This window comes from Micropterus dolomieu, linkage group LG09 (genome assembly GCF_021292245.1).
Source record: "Micropterus dolomieu isolate WLL.071019.BEF.003 ecotype Adirondacks linkage group LG09, ASM2129224v1, whole genome shotgun sequence".
NCBI lineage: Eukaryota > Metazoa > Chordata > Actinopteri > Centrarchiformes > Centrarchidae > Micropterus > Micropterus dolomieu.
In genome coordinates, this window is record NC_060158.1 from 8,747,872 (window position 1) to 8,774,583 (window position 26,712).

At 39.5% G+C, this 26,712-nt stretch overlaps 2 protein-coding genes across 2 annotated transcripts in view; one reads left to right on the plus strand and one right to left on the minus strand.

The window, feature by feature from the left end:
* tmem170b (transmembrane protein 170B) overlaps positions 1-3,066 on the minus strand; it is a 12,686-nt gene extending 9,620 nt beyond the window's left edge. The window contains exon 1 of the mRNA XM_046059704.1: positions 2,944-3,066. The gene's annotated coding sequence lies outside the window, so the exon portion shown is untranslated. The remainder of the gene's footprint in view (positions 1-2,943) is intronic.
* A 2,473-nt stretch (positions 3,067-5,539) lies between these two features.
* On the plus strand, positions 5,540-25,785 carry LOC123976761. Its single transcript, XM_046059108.1, has 5 exons — positions 5,540-5,611; positions 5,814-5,923; positions 11,916-11,996; positions 21,089-21,189; positions 25,369-25,785. Exons 1-5 carry the CDS (start codon positions 5,540-5,542, stop codon positions 25,626-25,628), a joined length of 624 nt encoding a protein of 207 aa, XP_045915064.1. The 3' UTR covers positions 25,629-25,785.
* The last annotated feature ends 927 nt before the right edge of the window (positions 25,786-26,712 follow it).

Below are 26,712 nucleotides of genomic sequence, written 5' to 3' on the forward strand. Positions count from 1 at the left end.
GGACTGAGCACATGCCTTCATCAGCAGACATTAAAAGGTCATTGGTGACTTTAAGCAGGGCAGTCTCAGTGCTGTGGTACTTCCTGAAACCAGACTGAAACTTTTCAAATATTTTGTTATTTTCCAGTACAGTGAGCAGCTGTTTGGACAATTCTTTCTAAAATATTTGCAATAAAAAGGCAGTTTTGAAATTGGTCTAAACTTTTGTGGGAGGGAGGGATCTAAACCAGGTTTCTTTAAAAGTGGGTTCACGCAAGCCGTTTTAAAATAATCAGGGACACAACCAGTAGATAGGGAGCTGTTACAACAGAGATCAAGTTGGGCCCAACAGAATCCATTACTTTCAGTAAAAACTTTGTAGGTATTACATCAAGTGGGCTGGAGGACACTCATTTGTGATACTGTTTTTAAAAGCTCAGACAAGTCGATGGGATAAAACTGGTTAACTCTTGTTGCTGGTGAGGGACCTCTGAGTAAGAGGCCAAGGGGGTAATAGAGGCTCTGATTGACACCACCTTATTGGTAAAATAAACAATTCACAGTCATCGTTACTTCCAGCTGAGGCACAAGGAGTGGTTGGGTTTACCAGCTGATCCACAGTCTTAAACAGAAACCTGGGATTGTGTTTGTGTAGTAATGAGTTCAGAAAAATAGTGTGTTCTGGCATCCTTAACCATGTTATTGTAGTTAATAAATCCTTCAGACTGCGGTAATGGACTTGGAGACTGGATTTTCTCCATCTGCTTTCCTGCATTCTCTTTTTAGGCTGCGAATGCTGTCATTTATCCAGGGTTGCTTACTAGCTTTAGACGTAGGCCTAACCTTTAGAGGAGCTGTAATATTTAGTGAAGACAAGCAGATATGATTGAAGTGATCGACCAGATTGTTGGTGTTGGAATCAGACAGGTGTTGGCTTTGGCTCTGAAAGAAGTGCAAAACTTTGAAACACTTTGTTCATTAAAGATGCGAGAACACACGGAGCTTGGTGAGGCGGTATGAGTAACAGGCGAATCGCAGCTAAAAACAATACATCTGTGGTCAGATATGGACATGTCCACTAATTCCACAGAGGAAACGCTGACACCCAGGGTAAAAACCAAGTCGAGTGTATAACCACGGTTATGTGTTTTTCCTATACACGCTCACTAGCTCACCACCACGACCACTGACCCTTGGTTGACAAACAATCATATTGAGGCGGACACAGTTCAGCTAGCTGGCTATGGTCATTCATTTGCAACCATGATTCAGTTAAAATCAGATTAGCAGACAAGATAATTTTATTGACAGATCTCACATTGACGGCTGCCGATCAGGCCCAGCGGCAGACCGGCGGCCCAGCCGATAACCGTTTGCCGAAAGGGATCCGTATCAGGGAGACTCGAAGCCGCAGGTGCATCCGTCCATGGATGGACCGGAGTGTCAGACAGGGCTGCATAGCGGTTGGAGAGGCCGATGTGCAGAGGAGAGGCAGCCCCGTCCGAGCCTCTCTTGCAGTCACGGACCACCACTTCAGCCCACGTTGACTGATGCTTCAGAGTCAAGCAGGAGGAAAGCCTCAGAAGGGTAGAGGGGTCCCATAGCACGGTGTCCTGGATGTTAGCAGTTGGGCTAAGAGAAACAATCTGTTTGGCTTGTACTGAAGCCACATCCATAAAGCCAGTCAGCAGGAAATCTTTCTCTTTGAATTCCTCTGAAAGTCGTTGGATGTCTGTCATAAGGTCAGCAATCATTTTGTTCGTTTTCTTAGTGTGCAGTCCTCATGGGGCAGACTTATCGACTAGCATAACGTTATTCACCAGAGCTTTGTTGTGGTCAGTAGAGTTGATAGCGTTTTTAAGGTCATTTAGCTTAAAATCCATGTGAGATGAATACAATCCTTAACCCATGTAAAACTTAAATAAAAAGGATAAAAAAAAATGTAACGTAAGTGTTTAAAACTGGATAAGGTTTAAGACCGAGCTTCCGACAGATGGCTACAGATGCCAATGCATGCGCAGAGTACAGATGTAAGAGGTTTACTTAAACAAGCATGCAATATATTTTGACGTTTCACCTGTGTAAGACTGGCTCATGAGGAAAAAGTTCAGGCCCTATGTTAAAGAAAGAGGAAAAACAGTGTAGGCCTTCTCACAACCTTGCCTTTACATTTTAAAACATTGAGATTCATTGTTTAAGCATCCCTTCATGTGGTCATTATTGGAAGCCTGCTACGGTCCCTTATGAAATCAAATAATGGACATCTTTCCTTGCATTCTTGCATTTTTTTTTAAACCACCATTTGTAACCAACAGTATAAATAAGCCACAAAATTGATCATGCAATTCCTGTTTCATATTTTAAGCTGTAGGGATTCACATGCATTCATCTCTATAAAATAAAAACCACAGAAGTGCTGCCTCGCTCTGTAGTACACTGACAGGTGGTCTTTGGGAGAACAGGCAGACAAGACAGCCGCGAATCAGTGAAGCCAATGTTTGGTTTGCAAAGCAAATGTCAACCTGCATTTGTTTGACTTTTTAGACAAAATCCACTACCCATGCATGGCTGCCCCACCATAAAATTCTTTAGGAAACCTCCCCTCCCCACTTAACACTTTCACAGCAACATTGTCTGCATTCATTTAACCAGCGAGTGTTCACATGAGTCTAGTCAGAGCTGACCCCATGGATCAAAGCATGTGAACATCAAGTTACTGTTAATCCTGGAATATGTCCCATGAGATTTGGTCTGATGTAGTAAATAAAATCATGGATACCAGATCAACTGAGTTGTAATAATGTGTGAAAGTCAAGACTGCCATGTGTAAGGTCACAAAAATGCCCAGATAAATAAAATCTGTAATAGTAGGTTACGCAGAAAATTGGGGATTGGACCTAAACACAGACAGAACAGGTAGATAAGGTACAGTTCAAGAATTTTATTGTCCATAAATGAGCTTACATGTAAAGGCAGGTAGACCAGTAGGTAGGCAAGTACACAGGGTGGCAAGCAACAAACACGCAGCAGGCAGGCACGAGTCCAGATTAAATCCAACATTTCATTTTGACCACAGCTAAAAACACAAAACAAACAGCATGAACTGACAGTGAGAAAGAAAAGTGAACGGGTATATATGCTTTTTGGTTGATGAGGCAAGTAGTTGCAGGTGAGCAGTGGGCGGAGTAGGCCAGGTACAGGCCTGATTAGGGACGGGAGAACAGGTGTGGCAGTGCTGGTGAAAGGATTGTAAAGGATGCCAGGTCCAGGTAGTCAGGAATAGGGGAAGAGAGGAAACTGACAAAAATCAATGCTTCAATTAAATGTTTATGTGGGCTGTCAGTTTAAAACACCATACATTTAATAAATGTTAAAACAAAGCCATGCAAGTGTGTGATTGGAAAATAATCTTTAAAAAATCCTGGCACCCTTTTGAATTGTAGAGTAAAAAATGTAATAAAAATCAAACTAAAATGCAGCCATGTGTACCAGCCTTCATAAGTCTGGGTGTCTAACACCAGAATAATCTTCACCTGTAATGAGTGAAGGTAATCCAATGACCATTAGTTAATATGAATTCTGCAGAATTTGTGCATGTTTATTGCCTTAGCTTTCAATCATATCACATGATTAGAGAACATGTTGTCCATGTTGGCATAAAGTTTTATTATTTCAAAGTTTATTGCTTACTTGAAATGATTGACATTTACTGACTGAGTTTTGTTTTTTGTCTTTTAAATATATTCAGGTTTGTGGGCAAAGTGCTAAATTCAATTAAATAAAAACAACATTGTTTTAACATTATTAACATTTGACTCTGAGCTCAGGAGGTTGGTCTTGGTCTTATCGCTTTATCTTGTTGCTGCCTGCTTAGGGGAGTTTTTGTATTACCACTGTTTTTATTTGTTTTGTTATGGTTTTATATTAAGATTAGAACTGTTCTCCAGTACACCATGCTTTATTCACCAAATGTTTTTGTCTATCTTACCTTTGTAAACATAGTGCCTATGGTTGTATGTAACACTAACATATACAGTACAACATAGAAATTATTCATATATACAGTATATCTTTATTATCACCATAGATACCATGAACACCAAACTTTACAGTCATCGTTTTCTTACAAAAACCTATTAACAAAATCCCATTGTTCTTAGTTTATACAAAGACTATAAGAATAGCTTTTTCATAAACATGATGGTAAAGTATAACATTATAATACATTTTTGACATTGTTCCCTAACAAATACACTTTTTCCTCTTAACCCATTAATTGATAAAAAATTCTAAAATGCAAGTAAATAAATTTCGTGTCTGTCAACCAAATTACCCAGATTACTTTTTCAAAAGAGTGCTCATTTAAAACACATCCATCACCTAAACTTAACATTTAGGAATAACTCTAATGAATGTCAAAGTCTATCTACATTTGAACTTAACACATCCACCCAAGAACTACTCTTACAATTCTTCTTAAAGAAATACTATTAATGGAAAACAAACATAATCCAGTGGACCAGTGGAAATGGCTTCAGGTTTGATTCATCACTGAACTCTCTTTGACAAAACCTTCTCAATTCCCACAATGCATTCATACCAAAGGGAGTACAATACATTCTCAGTGTATTTTGCTGGGGAAGTTGTAAAACGAACCTTATTGGGAGAGGTGGAGCGACGTGGGCGGAGGGGGGAGATGAAGGAGTAGACACATCAATGGTCACGGCAGTGGGATGAAAGAGTCCTTTGACTCCCCCACTGCTTGCTGCTGCATCTTTGAATTCATCTGAACTGTTTTTGAGCATGAATCTGAGAACAAAAGATGTATTTACTTTGCACTCTTTTAGTATACTGTCAGCTAATAACCACAGAATACAAGCTGTGAAAGATAATTCTGCTTTTCCTTTTATCCCCAAGATAATCCAGCTTTGTTTATTAAATGAGGGAATTTCCAGCACATTGAAAAACAAACAAGTTATTAACATATCAAATGCATATTGACTCGTGAAGATTTAATGAACCGCTGGCTGAATGCTAAAATAAAGGTCAAACAAGAATTAGGTCAAAACATAATTAATGGTCCTTGCTGAAAATGTCATACATTTCTCTGATATATTGTCCCACTTGGAAAACTACTTTCTTTGCCCTGTTAGATGATTCCTTCTGTTCACCAGTAGGTGGGCTCCTTCCACCATTTTTCTAATATCTCATTGAAGGTTTCAATAACAGAGTTGGCTTTTCTTTTCTAACCATCATTTCCATTTTTATATCTACAAAAGAAAATAAGTGGGTTAGGAGGTGATTAAAATGACAATATATGACTTTCAGCTTGGCTTTGTGACACAGTTTCTGGTATTTAAGTCACTGCTACTGTCATTGTCTCCATGTGCGTGTCACTAACCGAAGGCTTTTGGCACATCTGTCATTGCATACTTTTGAACTGTCAGTCCCTGCTTTTGAAAAGTGAGGAGTAATCTGCAAAGGCCATGTGAATCCCCTTTCCCATGAAGGGCCATGACAAATGCTTTTGTCTCAAATGGGGATTTTTTGGGGGGGCAACATGAGACGTCACTGTATCCTGGGCCGATTCATGCTGGCATTGTGCTTGCCCACAGAGACAGCCCGAGGTTCTGTATGGACATGCAGCATTTTGGACCTATTATCAGATGGGTTTTTGATCTCATATATATTGGGCCTATTGTATTCATTTTTGCCTCGATGTAACTGAATCTGCAAGGTGAGATACCTCCCCCTTGAACCTATTTATCTGCGGGTGCTATGGTCTTTCTATCATTCTTTCTCTCACCGTGTTTTTTGTCTCTGCCCCCCCTCAGGCAGATGGCCTTGACTCAGGTGAGTCATCAGCAAAGCCCCCTCATCTGGCTAACATCCCTGTCACAGAGAGGACATTAACTGGAACCAACCGGCTGTGTGATGACTCAAGGTACCTCTGCCTTACTTCTACACAGACATGCAGTCGTCTTTCAGCGGTTTCAATTTTTTCTTTAGGTTTAATTTGGATGACTATATTTTTTTCATCCAAAGAAATAATGTAAACCTTTCAATTCAAAATGGTAAGTTTGCAAACACAAAATCATACAAGCAATCCTTTCTCATGCATATAAACAATCTAAATACACATACAAAAAAAAGGTTCCTGATTGCATTCGCTTAGAGGAATATGTCAACATTTTGGGAAATAAGCTTATCTGCTGTCCTGCTGAGATTTAAAGGAAAAGATTGATACCACTTGAATGTTTGTACTGTAAAGATGAAACCACCCTCAGCTACCCGTTAGCTTAGCTTTATCACAAACTCTAGTAACAAGCGAAAACCGCTAGCCTGGCTCTGTCTCCAATTAAATATGCTTACCAACACCTCTAAAGTTTATTAATTAACCCTTTGTCTTTTTTGTTTATTCTATATAAAAATTGTAAGATGACATGATGCGTCTCCAGGAAGCTAATGTGCCTGACCAAGAAAAAGTCCAACAAAAGCCCCTGGAAAAGGCTAATTGTCATTTTTACATTTCAGTTTTTGTACAGATTAAACATATGGTGTTAATTAGTGAGCTTTAAAGGTGCTGGTTGGCAGATTTTGGTGCCTGCAGACAGACCCAAGCCAGCTGTTTCCCCCTGGTTCTAGTCTTCATGCTAAGCTAAGCTAACAGCCTGCTGGCCATAACGTTTGCTAAATATTTACTGTGTGCAGGTGGTGTACACAGCTTTGAGAATGGTATTGATCTTCTCATCCAACTCTAACAAATAAATATTTTCCAAATGTCAAACTAATCTTTAAAAGTAGTCATAAAGAATACGGTTGAGGTAATTGATTATGAACATGAGGAATCATTACAACAAGCAAAACCTGTTTAAATGTCAATTTGTGCACCTGACTATTTTTTTTTCAGACAGACTGGAAAAATTGTGAACCTATCCTTTAAAACATGATTCTTGTCATTTTAACACAGACATGTAAACCATCAAATAAATGCAAAGTATTTTCTATAAAAGTGGTCTTAAATGTCTCATTGCATTGAAAGTAGAGACGCTGCTGAGCCTTTTTCAAATGACAGTTGTATTTTCACTAAATCTCAGTCTGTCATCAAACACAATTCCCAAGTATTTGTACATCTGGATGATTTCAACACTTCTTCCATGAAAAACAGTTGGAAGATTGTGTGTTTTGGTGAAATCAGTTCTTCAGTTTTGGATCTATTGCACCAGCCCAGAACCTCTTGCATTATGGGTCTATGTGATTGATCTCACTGACTGAGAAGAGACATAATAACGCCGCCACTAGCAGTACCAACTGTTTGCCTAACAAAAGTTGAAAAAAAATCTGAAACTCTATTGTTTGGTGGAGCACAGGTACACAAATCTAAAGTCAAACAGAGTTCATGAGGGCAGGCACTCTGATTTCCTTTGTAGGCAGAACAAGGGGTTCCCAGAGACTCACGATCGGGGTTATTGTAGCTCACCTTTGATGGCTCTCTAAAGGCAGGTGTTCACAATCACAGTATAAACAACGGCTCTGTTTGAAGTGGCACGAGTTGGACTGAGGGAACGAATGAGGGCTTGATCTCTCTTTGGCTCTACATGAAAATAGCTGCACCTGAGAGTCCTGGCACTTGACCTCAGCCAACGGCTACACCTGCATCTGACAAAATCAACCCAGACGATGCACGTATCTTGATCTTTTTCTACCATTTATCCTCTTTTATCTTCCCATGAAAACTCTCAAACTCATATTTTGGTGCTGCATTTGGCACGCTTATTTTTACCCTTTAAATAAAATAACCCACTTTGATATATTTATGTTTTCAGTTCCGTTTGTTTCCTGGGAAATTACAAGAAAATGACACAAATGATTAACAGCTATGTATTAGACTTTGTAATTTATTGCAGCGAGTGGTAGAGCTCAGGGTTTATGTGATTAGAGGGATCTTGTCTCTTTGAAGGGTTACATCAAAAAAGTGTTGAGTGACCACTGATGCCGCTGTTCAACTGTGGGAATCCCAGATTGAGATCCATTTTGCTTCAGGCAGTGTAATTCTGATGAAAGACAACCAAACCTTTGCCACTGGCAAGAAATGTTTAGCTAAGGCTCAAGACTCGAGCCGTATGGGTGAGTCATCACAGACAGGACAAGCTGCTTCATGTCACTGCACGTGGGAGGATCTGGTCTATCATTGAGAGGGAACAGATTTTCTGTTTTGGTCAATGTCAAAACAGGGAGTAAATCATTACGGGAGCAGTGTGTAATTTACTTGTCTTCATTAATAGCTTTTAACTTTTTTTAACTGTTTTTATTGCAGAGGAACACCAACACCACATTGTTTTGGTGGCAAAAAGTTGTAAATTAAAGCCAAATTAAAACTCAACATTTAAAACTAGCTAGTAAGTACATATATTTATTTATTTAAAGTGCATAATCACAGGGGTCTTAATACAATAAAGGGACCCCCAAAGTTCTCACAATTCATCTTGAAGGGGACGTAAATATCTGTACCAAATTGCATGGCAATCCACTCAGTAGTTGTTGAGACATTTCAATAAAAACACCCTTGGAAAAGTCAAGGGGTCACAAAAGTAAATAGGGTTCATCCTCTGGGACCATGAATATATGTTCTTGGCAATAAATCCTACAAAAAACAAACAATACTGGGAGTGTGAGCCAGGTGCTCTGTGAGGCTGTTCTTCCAGGCACAGTGGTGCCATGAGCTAAATGCTAACATGCTGACAATGATAATGCTAAAGTGCTGATGTTTACCAGAAATAATGTTCACCATGTTCACCGTCTTAGCTGTGTGTATTTGCATGATAATGTTTGCTATAGTTAGCTCTAGACCAATACTTCTTGAGCAATTTCACACGCTGGCACTACATAAAAAATCAGAAAATTACCAAAATCAGTGGGTTTCATCCTCTTGGGACCACGAACATCTGGACAAAATATTATGGTAACTTGCCATATTATGGAAGTTGGTGGTTACTTCAATGTGGATCAAGGTGGTGGGCTGACTGAAAAACTTCTCATTTAAAATAACTGCTATCTATGGTCACAGATGTCTTGATGCATGTTACAATTGTTCAAAACATTACAACGTACAAAAAAATGTAATGTACAAAATGAAAAACATTAACACAACACTATAAACTGCATTATAGCCAGTGTATTCATACAATAAAAGAGCCAAAACCTGAAACTTCACTTATTCTAACTCCCCCCTAGAGGCCTATATCCATCCCAGGGTCACTATAACTTGTCTGGAAAGAGGGGGGAAGGAAAGGGATGGATTCCAGCAGTATGTGGGTGATGCAGACAAGCTTAACACCAAACTTTCCAGAAGGATAAATGTTCCCGGCACGTTTCGAGTCAAGCAGCCAAAACCATCCAGTCCCAACAGGCCTATCAACGTCTGGGATCTGGGCTTACAGATCCTTCTGTAGGAGGGGGAACACAATGACCCATATAAAACTCCTGTGTAGATTACACTCAAGCTATCAGGACGCTGTTTCCATCACAGTCCTTTTCAAAGTCCAGGTAAGTCAGTTTAACACCAGTGGTACTCAATGCTCAACAAATGACCACGAGGCATTTACGGTTTCTGCTGATTAGAAATCTTTGTGACAAAAAGCTCTTGAATTACCAACAAAGACCTCCACTGAGATAAGAGCCCTCATGTTTTTGTTGTAGGGCTCTCAGACAGAAGATGAAAATGATTTAGACAACAAATATCTCAGCAGCATCCCTATCACCGGCTAAGAATGTGTTAGAGTCTTATGGACTCAATGGACACGACACAAATAAGGTATTTAGGCACATTGTGAGCAATGTGATGGCGTTGTGCTCTTTCTTTGTCCCCAAACAAGACTGACATCTCTCCATCACAAACATAAGCTTCTGTCTAGACTACAGTTTCTTTTATATTTTCAGATTTTCAGTGGCTTAACTACCACTTGCTGTCCTAGACCCGTACGAACAAATCTATAACAATGCATCTTTAAATGGAACTGACTTCTGACTGAATCACTAGCTTTTAGCAGTGGATCTGACTGAGCGCACAGTTGTAGCGTAGATTACCTTGAGATTTTTTAAGGCAACCCAGTTCTATTGGTAGTGCGACTGCTTAAGTTTTGATAAAAAGTGAATGATCACTGACTCAAAATCTATGAACTAAACAGAATGAAATTATTCAAATCAGTCATTCATGATTTCCACACATTTCTTTGGCAGTACGTTACAATCACAGACATACATAAAACTGGAGATGGTTGAGTCGGATTGAGGTTGCTTTCTTTAGGTATCTTACTCTCAAGTTATTCACCTCTAATCTACAGTCATGCTAGAAGCTCTGTGAGGCTGTAAAAAACAAACAATGAAATTGGATGAAATTTTTGATTCTTAGCAGTCCTGGAGAAGTAAGTGGTTGGTATGCTAGCTGTCATGCTTGCGTTCTGTCAGTAGCGATAATTCTAACATGCAGATGTTTAGCAGGTATAGTGTTTACCGCCTTAATTTAGCATGTTAGCATACAACATTTGCTAATTAGCACAAAACTAATTACTACAGCTGAGGATGATTTGGTCATAAACCAAAGTATTGGACAAAGTTACACTTTGACCTAAAGATGATGCTAGATGAAAAATGAGAGGACTACCAAAGTTATTACTGAATGGAAATGATTGAAGTGGTGGACAGACCAACCGACTGGACGAACAACATTGCCATAGGTCAACTGTCATTTAGAGATTAAATCAGTAATTAATGATTAAATGTAATTTAAAACCTTGAAAGGAGAACCACAATTTGATTGTTTAAAATTGTCTTTGTTGGTGACTCCCCTCCTCTTTAACCCATCACCTATGTCTATGCCTCTAATTAAAAATAGAGGAGTTTTTCCCTATTAAACCAAAATAAATTAGCATTGTACATGGAGCCTTCTAAAATATTTATTATATATATTTGTAAGATTTTTCATAGAACAAAATATCATATCTGCATACAATACTATATAGATAAAGACTGAAAAAAAGGATAAAGTCCTCCTGATACAGATTGTCATTGTATTAATATACGTATGTATACTGATAAATGTATGGGTTTTGTCCTGGATTGAGAAGGTGAAGTACTAGACATATTAATATGTTTTGACAACATTTTGGAATAAGTTTAATCTTTTTAAATTCAATGTTAACTTGTGAAAAACAAAAGCCTCCCAGCACCCAGTCAGGCCTTTTATCTTGGTTTTATCTTGGTAATCTCACAGATTTAGCGATGTAACAGGCGAAGACACTCGTCTCTGTCTCACTGTGTCAGTCTCAGATCCCCTCCTACTGATAAGTCTGTCAGAGGGTGTCCTCGCAGGGAGAAGAACTCCATTAAACAACTTCCTGTATGCCTTTTCCAACAAGAGGAAGAGTCTCCTCTCTCAGAATGACTTCATAATGACTGTGGGTGTGTAGCTTATCCAGCCACAGTAAAATGTATGACTCCATGAAAATAATTATTCTTAGCAGCACAGCTTTCCTGTGAATTCATTAGGGCACAAAATCTTGAATGACTCATCCTTAAAGTCGGCCGTGGTGAGACTAAACAAAACATGTGCTTTTCAGACCTGTGATGTCACTGGTGGAGGCCTGAATCCTCCAGACAGATTTGTGTGTCACTATTCCCATAATCTGCTCTATTCATTCCCAATTTCTATTATATAATATAATTATAATTTTTATTCACACATGCATTCATCAACTTTACCTGAACATTTCTTACCCCCTAGTCACACAGTTGTTACATGTGTCATAGGGATGTGCTCAGATCATTACAGTAAACTTGTCCCTCAGGACAAACTAAAATTTATTCCACAGAAATACTACTTTAGGAGTCAGTTGGCAGTAAAAATATTCCTCCTCATGATCTCATTTCCTTTACAGACCTGTGATCAGCTTTTGTTTCATGCCCGGCCAGTTTAATCAAAAGGCAAACGTGGAGGCAGGTGCAGCATCTCATTCCAGGTAAGACAAGGATTTGTTCAAGCATGAGAGTGGAAAGCACTCCTATTAATTATTAAAGACATATCGAGTCAGCAGAAAGAAGCAGCAAGGTGTGCTACAAAGGTGTCAAGAAGTCAGAATAAACACTTACTCATGCTGCCGAAAATCACATTAAAAAGTATAAAAACTACACAGAATCTTCTCATGTCAGATGAGTTGCTTTACGCGAAAGTGTCATTAATCTTTAGAAAAAGAAACCTGAGATCGAGAAGAGGGCCACTAATGTTTTTTCTGGCATAGATGAATGCCTTTGAGGCTGTTACGCTTGTTTGTTACTGAATAAGGTGTCTACTTCAGAGGTCAAATTACACCTTTACCTGAATTTCATGAGACTTGAGTGGATATTTAGAAATAGTGAAACTACAGTGGGCTCCTTTGTTGCCAAAGCCCTGAGAGGCATGTACTAACTGGACAAACACCCCCACCAAGTCTCACTGGCTCATATAAGGTTGCTATGCAAGCTTCGTTGCATAACACAGCTAACGCCAGAATTTCCCAATACCTGCACAAACAGTCAAGGGAAGAAGTAAGAACAAGTTTTGTACTATTTGTACATTTAGTCTTTTGTTGCCTCTGTCTTTGTGGTGCTGAATGAGCGATTGCTGTTGGTTAAACACAGTTCTTCTTAAGGGTTTCGTGCCCAGAGAGCTGATGTCACTGGGTTCTGAGCGGTCCCAGTCTACAGCAGCGCAGCTGAAAATTACAGGGCATCACCAACAACACTTGCTAACATGGATACACTTCAAGGACAAACAAACAATGTTCACTTTGTTTGTTGACACTGGTATTTTTCCCGTTTCTTTCTCAACATTCCCAGTAGACATTATTATTAATTTTAGTAAAGTATTATTATTAAAAGAAACTTGTTCCATGTTTCACAGCTTAAAAAATTCATTAGCAAAAATGCTGGAACCTATTTTTAGTTAATGACCCCCAAGTGCTATGAATACCAGTATGAGTATTGCATAACACATGGAAAGTAACAAACAGTTGTTTTTGAGATTTAATTGGAAGACAGAGATATGCGTCAGTTTCCTTTAGTTTGTAGACAGCAGCTCTGAACTACAACATGGCTGAGGTCATTTATTTTTTATTATTCTAACATCTGGATTTAGTTTTGGCTCCAATTTCTCAATTGGTCTTACCCTACTAATATCCATATTTTAGTTTTATAAACTGTTTTTAGGATTGTTTTCTCTGTTGGGTGATTGTTGTTTACTGTGTAACTTTTGAATGCTGCGATTTTGGATAGGCCTCCCTTACAAAAGAGCTTTGAAACCTATACAATCTATACAACCTATACAATTTATTTTCATTTTACAACACAGAGTTGCACAATTAAATATGTAATAAGTTTCATGCTACATGCTGCTATATGTAAGCCCCTTCATGCTACATGGCCTGGTCCAATAAAGGTTCAATAAATAAAACAAACCCAAACAACACATGAAATCAGCTTTTGTATGGCAAAAACCTTTGTTCACAGAGGAGATAATGACGATCCCACTCTGTTTCGGCAGGGGGCAACTGTTCAAAAGCTGCACGATGCCAACCCAGTATCAAGTGTGTGGGCGCCAGTATCCAGTTCTTATTATGCATCCATGCTTTAAACCAGTAAAGAAAAAAATACGGGATGTGTCCATTTCTTTTCGCATCCCATTTATAGAATCATTTTAGACAATGAGAGGATTAACTGCTTTTCTTTTTACCTGAGGCAGATGGTCCGATATGATCCAGTGTTTACATAACATTTGCTATCTGCTGTCCTAAGCTGCAGAACAGTTTACAGTGCTTAAACTAATCACACATCCACCGTCAGTCAAAATAAAAGATGAAAAAGGATCATGTTTTCTCTGTCTTTGGCTTCTTTTTTGTTGCTTTCCCTTCAAATATTTAACAAGGGTTCAGATGTACAACAGATGCCCCCTTCTCACTTTGTTATTTGTATGCACATGGCGGTAGCCAGGGTGGGGGTCACAAGGCATCTTGGCTGAGCGACTTGATGGGTCACAGTTCAGCGGTGGAGCTTCAAATGAGAAGGAAGGGAGGCCTGGCAAGGATGGCTGCTTCTTCCATCTGCATTACCTGTGTCTCTGGTGGCTGCTCTCTTACTTACAGACCATTGTTGTCTTCAATCAGGATGAGCACAGAGCATCCATGGATAACTCAACCTGAAGACATAATTTGATCACACACATAGGCTGAGGCATACTATGCATTTACAGTCTCTCTTAGAGGATATTATAAAAACAAAGCCATTGGACAAAAAGCAGCATGCCAGGGGATAAGACTAGGTTGGAAAATATATTTTTTTGTGTTTCTGCGTGTGAGAATAAAGAAATTCCTCAGCATGAAACATCCCACTTCACCATCTGATATTTTTAGCAGAGTTGCCTCATCTCAGTGCAGAGTATTTTCTTGATCTGGGCTGAGCTAAAGGGGAAGGCATGCCGGCCTGATCCCAGGGTCACCACGCTTAAAAGCTGATGTGGACAGCAGCCAGTCGAGTGAAGACGCTGCCACAGAGAGAGACTGACTCGGTACGTTTGTGTGTCTTCTTGTTTGTCCTTGTCCTGCACGACTGCTTCATCTGAGTCAGGCAGGACATCAGGGAATGACTCAGGTTCTGAAGTATGAGGTATCTGGTTTTAAGTGTCCTCACAAAGCGAGAGATCAGCTGGCGGGACACAGTCCACAATCCTCCCTGGAAGCTGCTTTCCTGCACAGTTACAGAACCGTCCTCTTTGACAGATGATGAAAAACAGGTCCATTAACAGGAACAGCTGCCAGGAGAAAGCTGGAGGTGTGTTTGGAGGAACTCTGTATTATTGGTGATGATGAAGCCCTTTCTTTCTTACTTTTCAGGGACTATGAAAAATATAATGAACATAGACCAGAGTAAAACATGCATATAGCACCTGGTTTCTGAAAGGTTAGGACTTGATGATAAGTCTGGTGATTCCACATCCCATGAAAAGATGTAAACCAACATTGAATTAGTAGGGTTTTGGTATTGTAGTTTTGTCAAAAGTCAGACCTAACTCCCCCAAAACATGACCATATAGGTCATCTGTGCAAGCAGCTTACTATGACCAAGCAGCAACCTACGGGGCTGAAAAGTATAGATTTTTATATAACTCAACTGTTTAAATTATACTAAGGCTTAAAGTTATGCATAAATAAGGACATGGCCGCTTTCAGTGACAGGTGGGTGCTGTCGCAGGAATAACTCCTCAACCATTTGTCCTAGATGCATAATTCTGGTCTCCTTTGAAAAGTCAGAAGCTAAGGAATATGAATCCATTGTGTATTAAGATATTTATTTTACTTTGACAGACTACATGGAGATGCAGTAAAGAATAAATCTGATATTTTTATCCTCGCCTGGTAAAAAAAGCTATAGGCTATTTTAATGCAATAAACCATCAAAACCATCCTGAGGAAGCTTTTAATGCAACTGAATATCTTCTAATACACCTAGAATGCAATTGTAACTGTAAATCTGATGAAAATAAACTAAAATACAACAGTTATCATACAACATTTTCAAATATACCAGGCAAATTTCCATATTTTGGCAATATTTATTGTTAAAATGCTGACTTTTATTGATAGATATCTTTAAAACACTTTTTCAGTCCATACAACCTATTTCCAAATGACAAAACATTGAAATATTGATAAAAACGTATTCAACATTCCTGTCACCAAAAGCACTCCCATGCTTTACAGGCCTGTAGATTGAGAACGGAACATCCCACAGCGATGGGGGGGTATCAATCGATCCGGCTTGAGCAGACCTTTCATTTGATACCCTGCATGTCTAAACATCTCCAACAGATCGGCCACAAAATGGCAAAAAACACCATATGTTCTCAAGTGGCATGTTTCCTCTCTGCAGAAAAAGGCGACAGCAGGCAGGCAGCTTGCAGGTATTGCGCAATAATCAAGATGGCGCCCGCTTAGACTTGGAGCAACAACATCGGCGGTTTCGGAGTTAAAACGGCGAGAAAAAAAAAATTCAATCTGTATCAGCGCCCAGAGCACCATTGCCCCCGGTACCGGGGACGTCTGTTTTCAACAGGTTCTTCAGTTAAAAAGAAGTCAAAGGTGACTATTTATAGAGGAAATGGACAACAGTTTCCTGGGTTAAAGTCAGGTGTTTGTTTTGAAAGTAAAGTATTGCAACTATTTCTAGTGGGGCAAAACATTTTGACTGGTAAATAGAGTTAATTCGTTTTTTATTCACTTCTTATTTACTGTAGTTGTTTTAGAGCCAATAACCACTGGAGGATCTGCATATCAAGGCACCAATGCGCTGGCTAAGCTTTAACCTCAGTTATAGGACAGAAATCAGGAACCAATGTTTAAAATGTATTTATCATAATCATATCCCTCTGAAGAAAAGAACAAAAGTAGTAATAATTGAAACAACCTCCCAACTTTGGCCATCAATGAAAAGTTACCAGGTTTTACACGGCAACTGTGACATGTTTAATACAGCACCAGTACAGTAACTATCTACCCAGTGCCCATAATAACAGGGTTCCCATCATAAATCTCTCCCATTGAGAGAAGGATCCACCCTCGTGGCTCACCAGCTAGGCACATCTTAACTCTATGACACTCCTGAACCCCAAGCCACAGAGCTTTCACCAGTGAGGCCGCATGGAAAAATTAATCTGGACACTGTGAGGAAGCCCAGCTTTGTGGTCATGGCATGGGAATATGATTGGATAAACACAAGGCAAAGCCTCAAACCGGTTCACTCAGTGCCCGGTGGTGATGTGACGAGAGGCAGGCAGTGAGGTTTTTATTCAGTAGGAGGGGGGGGGGGGGGGGGGGGGGGGGGGGGGGGGTTGGATCTGCAGGGCACACGCTGTTCCTGGAAGCATTGGTCGGTCTACAAAGCACAGAGTTTTACAGGAGATGGAAAAGGACATTTATCCATGTAGAGCAGGCCAGGCTGCAGTGACATGCTAAGTCACTGTTTATTAAAAACAGGCCTAATTATCCAGCCCACTCTGCCTGCCAGAGCTATTTCTGTCTGCAATGAGCAGGTGACTTGTGTTACAGCAAACTGGGTCGTGTGTTTGTACGTCATTCACCCTCTAACCTCAGCGTGCCCGGGCCAGAAAAAAAATCCTTCTCATTTTTCAATTAAAGCCAATCATTAGTGTGTTAGTTCCTGTTTGAATCTATAACCAGCTGTGTTCCTGAGATCATCAATGCCCTAAATTACGTGTGTGTGTGTGTGCATTGTAAAAACAAGCCACTAGAGGAGATTGGTTTGAAGGAGCCACAGAAAGTACTTTTACATTTGAATGAAAATGTATTGTACTTTTTGAATGGATATATCAAGGGAAATTAAACAGTTGCCAGTTTATTAGGTACACCTAAAACTAATGCAGTCTAATACATCAGTGGTATGTAATAAGCTGGCAACTAAGTGCATATTTAATGTATATCTAAACAAAAAAACCTTGACTATCCATTCAACTCAATCCAATTCAGTTCAGTTTTATTTATATCGCGCCAAATCCCAACAACAGTTTGCACTTTTCATAAAAGAGCACGTCTAGACCGTACTCTGTGATATTAAACCGTACTCTGATATTACCACTGAAAACTATTTTTCCAAAAGGAGATATGAAATGGAAGAAAGAAATGATGAAAGGCAAAATTGTTCTTGCTTGTGCAGAAAATGGCCTAAAAACCAAGCATAGCGTTAGTTCAGGCAGGCAACGAAGTCAAGCTCAGCTTAAAATCCCAGCACATCAGCTGATAGCAGCCATCTTAAGCAAGCCACATCAGCTGACAGCTCAGCTGATTAATCTCCTAGCATTCATTGGCAAATTCCATACAAGACGCCTTATTTAAGCTGACGTAGCCTGCCATCGCTGCTTTCTCTGCAACAACTCATAACCCATCATCTTTCCTCCTGACCTCCTTCCCTCTGTCTCTGCTGTGATCAATGTTGGTGCCAATTTGAAGCTACTGTACATGGCAATCTAAGCTAAACCGTTAAATTACAGACATCTTTCATTTAGCTAGTTGAACATCTAGCTAATTGCCAAGCTAGCGTTAGCGAGGTGTGCTTTTATAACAGGATGAGAGATGTAGACAGAGCAGATCAAATAACACCTTCTACATGTTGTGCTTGTTAAACAGATGTATCGATAAGTATTGTCTTTACTCGGGAGGTTCTATGGCACATACTACAGTAATGAGGGTAGCTGTCGCCAACTCGAGTAGTTCAGAGTTACCTTTACTTCAGCAGATGCCGCAGCCTGATAATAAATAGTACGGTCTTCAGCCCAGGGCCCGTTTAACACAGTGTTTCAGTGCCATCTTGTATCTGATTATTACATAATTCAGCATGCCTGCTCTGTTCTGTTCAGGGGTTCTTTAGTACTGCTCTCTGCCGCGGGCTTTCCATGTATGCACATGGTTGGGGAGGGAGCTTCTCTCCCTTCCTCCATTTTGGACTCTCCGGCTCTCTGTCCAAGCCATAAATGCTAGAGAGCTTTTTGAAATGTTAGTAAGTTTAAGCTCTGTAGGCAGTTTAATTGTCTAAATGTAAACACTGAAAGTAGCTGAATGAACAGTTGACGAGTAAGAGTTGAAAGCAGCTGAACTGTCAGTTGAAATACCCACCAATAAATATAATCTGCAAAAAATAATAAAAGTTATTGCTTATATTAGAGCAGAAGAACATTACTGTAGTTAAAACTCACCACTAGATCTTATCTCACAAAGCAGACATCTGTTTGTGGATGTAATTTTGACAAATTCACTAAAGAATACTTTAGAAACTGTAGACTTATTTAATTATTTATTTACTTACTCCCAAACTAGATATACACCAATTTGGATGGAAACTCTTTCTTTGTCTCCCTCCGTCATAGTAAAATAAACTCATCAGTCTGCCAAATTATCCTGAGTGCCAAGATGAAAATTTCTGCTATCTGTTCCTCATCATGTCTATTTTTGTTTCTCTCACTCTGATGAACTCATTTGCATGTTATTATCCCGCCGTCTTCCACGAGAGGGAATTGAATTTGAAATGCAAATTGTAGAAATAATTACTACTTGGCTGCACAGCAACAATTCAGCCGTTTGCATTGCTAATGGCATCATCCATAAGAAATTGGATGGAGCATTGTGTTTTATTTGTCTACAAATTCTCAGTTTCTTTCTTTGTCTTTTTTATGCTATTTTTGTGCTTCTCTCTTTGAATTGTTTACCCAAAAAGGAGAGCTCATTAAAAAGTCATTAGCCTGCCTTTGTCAAAGTAAACCTCTGGTAACTGTGAGTAACAAGGGTGTTTTCTAACAGATTGGTGTGAGGATTAATTCAAATTCCACAACAGAATTTTCCTCCAGACTGAATGCACTCAAGCCAAAACAGATGTCACCATAATCACAAATAAATAATGGTGAACATTTTAGTGATAAAGTTCGAAATCACTTATACTGACGGCCACACAGTGACACAAAGTAAAGCCACTGATGTAAAGCTCTTGACTTTGGGTCAAGTTCATTTCCATCAAAGGGATGATTATGTAACTTGATAAACTGGTATTAACATTCACAAAATTATAATCCAATGGTTCTCCAAATATTCTACTACATTTAAACGATTACCTTTCCTATTTGGGATTTAAGGTACCAGAACATGTAAGAAAAGATAAGACACATAAAAGACACATAAGGATTTTGTATTGTAAAGGATCATTGCACCCAAATCACTAAAATGTAATTAAACTAGAAGGGCACACAGAGAGCGCAGACCTTTGCCAAGGCCAGTACTCTAGTCTTCTATAATAACCACAACCACAATTTCTTGATGTTTTTCCAAAACTATAAGAATTCCAGTATGTCAAAATATGGTTGTGCCCAGCTGAAGCCTCATCATCTCGTGCATTTATTATGTACTTCATGCAGGTTGAAAAATATGGAATTCTGGATTAACTTGGAAAAATCTGTTAATTCAGTTAATTTTGCAATAGACATTAATGTCTTATAATTAACCTACCTTGCACTGTTATAGAAAAATTAAAAATATTTTGTGTATTCGCCCTGTGATTCGGATCAGTTCCAAAATGTAAGGGGTTGTTCCTTGGCCCATGCTACATCTGACCACCAAGTTTCATGAAAATCTGTTTCCACAATCCTGCTGACAAACAAACAAACGGCACCAAAACAGAACTTGGTGGAGGTAATAATAAAAAATATATTGTTGTACCCTGAGCTGACCCTGAGAGGCTTGTGTTAATGTTTTTAAGCTATATCAGGTTCACTTTGAGCTTCATTAGTGAATAACAGTGATGCAGGCTTCTCAGTGTGCAATGATGTTTAGTTATGTTGCTGAGAAAGTCTTCTGTCATCAGCCCCTGGAATTGAACTCTTGTGTACGCAGGGCGCACGAAGCAACCTAAGTTGTTAAAATCTCTATTCTACTGAAGAAAGAGTCCCTATAAAAAAATTCTATATTCAATCATCTGCATAGCCAGTAGAAACACCAGGGGTTAGTGGGGAAAGTAAGTTTTTTCCAAATTAGATAAACTGTCTCTTTAAAGTTTGCATACAAGCAAAATGTTTGCTTTATCACATAGTTTATCACAAGACTTACAGAAGCTCATTCCACATGGTTTAAATGGCTTTCTGGCTTTCTTCTACCTGGAATCAATTCATTATTATTTTTTGATAATAATTTAGTATTTCATTTTGCACTAAATGTTGTTGCAAATGTACAACCCTGACCAGAGGTAGTTTAAAAAAAAGAAAAGAAAACAGTAAGCACACATTATCAGTTTCAGTATGTTGGACTGTAGACAAAGAGAAAAGAGAACTGGATGACTTTATTGACATTTATAGATGTTCTCACAGTTGTTTATCACAGATGTCACTTACGTCTCGACTTAAACTACTTATACAGCCACCGTGTGTGTCAGCGCCCAGCCGATGACAGAGATGAACCTCCGTCAGTGTTTAGACAGGCTTGTCTGAGAGTCTAGTAGTGAGGCTAATGGCTGGTTTTTGCTTTTTCAGGTGGAACCACAGACAGTCGCATGGGGCCAGACAGAGACGACGGCCTCCTGCACCCACTGCTGCTTCCTGTCCCGCCTCTGCTGTCCCAGTGGAGATTAACAGTATCGATACATCTCTTCACACTCAGATTTAAAATTCTCTCTAATATTCCCCTCGCAGTGTAGCCCTCTTCTCATATTTTCCTTCCTTTTAGTATCTTCTTAAATTCTCTGTGTTGTATTTAATGTCAGTGCTGAGGTAATTTGCTATGTAAGTATGTTTTAATTAAGGAGTGATGGAAGAAGTACTCAGATCTTTTGCTTAAAGTAGCATGCCAAAGCGTAAAGATACTGTGTACAAGTAAAAGTCCTACATTCTTACTCAAGTAAAAGTACAAAAGCATTAGAGTCCAGTAAGTAAAAGTACTCATTGTGCAGAATGGCCCATTTCAGAATCATATATATTGTATTACTGGATTATAATTAGTGGTGTATTAATGTGCACATCATTTTAATGTTGCAGCTGGTAAAGATGGGTCTAATACTTTATATACTGCTGGATGGCTATAATAATGTATCATAATTTATTAGTTATATATTTTGTATTAATAGTTTAAATCTGCAAATTAACTAGTAACTAAAGCTATTAAATACATATTTACGTTCAAAATGTGGTGGAGTAGAAGTGGCATAAAATGGAAATATTCAAGTACAAGTATCTTAGAATTGTGCTCAAGTACAGTAGCCTATTGCAAGCTAAATACTGATAAGCACATGATGTGAGATATTTAAATATATATCAACATGAAGTTTTTTTAGCAACTTCCATCCAAAAATACTGGTTTTATATTGGTCTGACTCCCCCCCCCCTTCAAGAGAGGGGCTTTTTTTCCAGGAGGGTTAAACCTGCTGATGGCATAAACAGACATGTGCACTCACACGTTGCCATTTTCTGTCGCGGCTATCAGTCTACCCACAGCTCTCTTTTCTTTCTCACCCTCAAACACAACAAGGAGTTGAGATAATCCTCTCAGAGCAGCCGATGTGGTGACGCGACCCTGTGGGTGGTCTTAATGGTCAACAACCGCTCTGTCTGTACACCCAAAGAAACCAGAGCTCATGGGACTCAACAGGCAGCTTCTCTCTCTGCCGCCTTTTCTTCTTTCGTATTCCCACCACCACAATGTACCACCATCAATAACTTTAGCTTCTAAATACAAGGAGCTAGTTGCATCAGCTGTTTCTAAACTTGGTAAATACTTTCATTATAACCAGGCTTTAGAGATACAGAACGTACTTCTCACAGCAACGTCACAAACATATGATGATTTTATAGAATATGATTCATTGCTGTAGATTAAACTACCCACCAGTGTATAAAGCAGTTAAACTTAGGCTTAAGCATCTGTGTTTCAAGAGCAAATGTGTGGCCCTACCCGACCCTGCCATGGGGCTGGCTTTCACTTGCTGCTTGTTTGAATATTCTAACATAAATTATGCCAGAGAAATACAGCAGAGAGTGAAACGTGTGCCAACCAACCCCGGCCTCTCCTACAAGGGGAGGCAAAGAGGTCAGTCTATATAATGACATCATACTAAATGGCGCGCCATATTTTTGTAGTAATTTCAAAGGATATCTTATATCTAATAATTATTAACAGCAATTTATAACATTCTGAGAACTTTTTACTCTTCAGCAGACAGATAACTTCAACACCAATAAGCTGAGAGAAAGCAGATAAAGCTTTTTTCCATGCACATGTTGAATCCCTGATGACTAAAACCCAGACTTAGTAAATCTCCCAGTGAAGCATTGGCGAGCGTCTTGTCAAATGATAAACTGCACACGTGTTGTGTCTCCTGGAGTAAGTGGCAGTCTGTGAGCTGAACCAAAGGCTGAATGATGAGGTAACGCTTGTCTGCACACTAATAGTTATTGAAAGGAACATCAAGCAAAGAACAGTATCAGAGAGCAGAGACTGCAGTGTCCAAATGATTTGAAATTGCAACCCGCAATTATTCTTCATATTTTCATACCATGATGTCATTAACAGCATCATTATGATATAATCTAGTCTGTACAACTTGTAATATTACAGGTGAGGTTTCTGTCTTTATTGGTTCATGCCATTAACACCAGTTGAAGCTTTAAATGTAAAAACCTGTTTTATGAAGTAGTTAACTCAACAATTTCCACATAAGTTGAAGAAATATGGAGATTTAAAAAGTGTACATCTGCATGGAACCCTTTCAATGCTTGTTGCTCTTTTCACAGGAGTTTTTTTGTTTTCTGGTTTTGTGGCTCTGGCACAGAAACATTTCATCCTCAGTCTTTAAACGTACACATCTAAGTTTTTTGTTATTATATTTTTTTAAACAGCTGTAACATGAGCAGCATTGTTTAAATACTTGTCTGCTGTCTGTTTGTACTTGGTGGAGTAAAAAATATACCTCACACCAACACTAGAATATTTTCCTTCAGAACATCTAATTTTCAACAAGGCAAATATGGGCAGCTGTGGTGGTCTAGTGGTCATATCTCTCGCCTCATTTTGCATAGCCTCTCTACGTACGCTATACAGTAAAGACATAAAATGCTCACAAAATGTATTGACTAAAACAAGATACATATAACTGAACAAGGCAAAATATTATAGAAATACTATAGAGCCAACATGTTCTCACTACCAAGCTGTCACATATGGACGCTTTGTCAAGAGCCCTTGGAGTCACTTTTTAATTCACTGGGTATGTGTGAATTAAAAAGTGACATCATCCAGGTCGTTTAACAGGGGAGGAGGTCTGCGACACCACTTATGCCCCACCTACAATGCTGTCCTTTAATTCCTTCCAAGGAAACTTAAACATTCACTTTTGGCCTCAGGCGAGAATGCCAATGATGGTTGTTCAGACTTGGCCTTGGGTGTCTCCATTGACCATAACAAATGTTGTTACAACAGCCAGGAGCTCTAATGAACCAGTGGTATCAATCATCTTGAGAAACGACTCCACTAAGTTAAATAGCTGATTTCCCTACCAGTCAGTCAAAACTGAAGAAGTCTCTTGGATGAGTATATGAGTATTTTTAACTTTCCTTGGATCCTTGGGTGCCCCTTTAGCGTAATTTTTGGACTTTGGCTTAGAAATAGGAAATATGCAACGTCCGGGTAAACTTTTCAAATAAAAAACATGGTTAATGTGTTGAAACGCTTGCAGTTTTGTTTGGGCACCAAAACTACTTAATTAGGATTAGGAAAAGGTCGTATTTGGATCAAAATAAATGGGTTAGTTACATAAGTTAAGTTATGTAACTTAAGTTAGTTATGTAAATTACATATGTTACGTAGCTTAACATAAGTTACAAAAGAAGTCAACGTTGACTATTGGTTTCACATGTGAAACAAACACCGGCCTCCTGGATGAAAGTCTGTTTCTTTGACCCACCCATCCTCCCTACGTGCACTTTTTCCACTTGTTGTGACTTGGGAGTGAGAACGGGTTGTTAGAGCGTGTAACTCCTTCTAAAACCACAACTGTGACTGTTTGTATACAGATTAAACAAAGCAGATAAAACGTGTTAGTTTGTGAGCTTTAGAGTAGGTCGATTTTTGAACTTTGGAGAGAGTCCGACTAGCTATTTCTAGTCTTTATGCTGAGCTAGGCTAATCACCTCCTGGTTCAAGCTCATACTTGGCGGACACACTCATCTAGCTCTTGGAAAGAAAGCAAACAAGCGTATTTCCCCACAACTATTTCTGTAGAAGTAAGTATATCCCCAGATTAAAGCATTGCACCATGGCCAAGTGAACATGCCGTGTGTAGTTTTGCAGGATTTGTAGGTATTAAGTTCAATTTCTCAAGCAGTTATACTTGTTGTTATTTGGAGCTGATGCCGTGCAAAGTGTAGCTTTTTAAGTATCAATATTAAACACTAAACTATTTATTCAATCAGCCTGTTGACATGTTGACCTTTGATTAGAGAACTGATAAAGCAAAACAGCAGCATTAATAAACAGTTGGTCAGACTACTATGGTTATCACCCTGCAGAACTTCTCAGTGGGGCACATATGAAACCTCATTTGCGTGCAAGACCTGGAAAAACAAAAACCCCACGAGTAAACAAACTTCACACTCCATTCATCATCAACACGGCTGTGCCAGATTTTACACCTGAGTGACGTTGGAGCAACAGTTAGTAGTCTAGTATCCAGCTTTCAGTCTGGTGCATGTTCACAAGTATTGACTGAACTCTCCTAAGGCACACAAACAACAAATGCGTGTTTTTTTCTCCTTTTTAACAGGAGCCATCCCCTTAAGAAAACAGTCTTCCCATGCAGCGCTGTCAGCTCAAAGTCCCTCAGCAGCTCTGAGAACACGTTGTGCTGTCAGTCTGTCTGAGGACGAATCCCCGGGGACCGCCCGAAGACAAGATGAGTGTGAGATACGTGATGAGTGCAAAGGTCAGGGATCATGGGGGCCTGCAGGGTTCAAACTTAAACTAGACGCCACAGAGTCATGCAAACCGGCAGACGGCGGGAGAGCAACATGTAAAAATGTTTGAGGTCATGTTGTTTCATCCACGGACAATAAAGCCAGAGCTGTTGAATGAAAATCTACTCTTTTGTGTATCACGATCATGGATAGATTATCCAGATTATGTAGAGACAATGCTCCACCACTCCACCCCTCCTACATAGCAACAAGATACCCAGACTGAAAGGGACACAAAACAACAACTAGACTTTGTAGTTTTGCATTTCTTTGTGGTAGTGCTGTGTCTCTTTGTGCAGCTTTGCGCCTCGCTTTTGTGATTTTGTGTCTCTCTCTGGTTGTTTTGCATCTCATTGTGGTCGTTTTGCATCTGTTTGGGGTTGTTTTTTGTCTTTTGTTGTCGTTTTGCATCTCATTGCCATCTTTTTACATCTCTTTGCATCTTTTTGTGATCACGTTTTGTTGTCATTCTACATCTCTTTCAGTGACATTTTTCAGGTGAAGCCTTATGGGGCCCCCTGACCACTTGGGCCCCTAGGCCTGTGCCTGCATTCAGTAATCCATCCATGATGCTTAATTGCTTTAATGCTCCATATGTTTCATAGTTATGTCCATCTGTGTGTTGTTCAGTGTAAATGAGTGATAAAAAGGACGTTGCTCAACTAAACAACCCCCTTTTCTCTGAGTCAACACCTCATTGAGTTGCACAGTGGCATATGTCATGCTCATTCATTGTGTGTCCCCTCCACTGTCCCCAAAGATGTCTCTTAACAAGGTGGGGGAGTACCTGATATCTGTTGTGCTTTAAGTGGTTAACTCTCAGGTTACGCTGTCCGCTGAGGGTGAGGCTGTTGCATTAGTTCCCTGTTTTCCCACAGAACCTCAGAAAAGAGGGCTCAGTACGTTCCGTCCTGCGTGAAACACTGGAAACCAGACACTTCTTTCTCCTCAATCTAGGCTGAAGGAATCGGAGTGTGCAGGGAGATCGTCTGTCAGCTCCCACGTCGGACTGCGGTTTACCTGAAAGGGCCACGTTCAGGCATGTCAACTCTCTTCTGTAGATGCTAAAAGAACAGATGCAGCCTCAGCAGCTCAAGTAGTTTCATTAGTGACCTTTACCAACAAGCCTTCCTCTCACACACCTCACTTTTTGA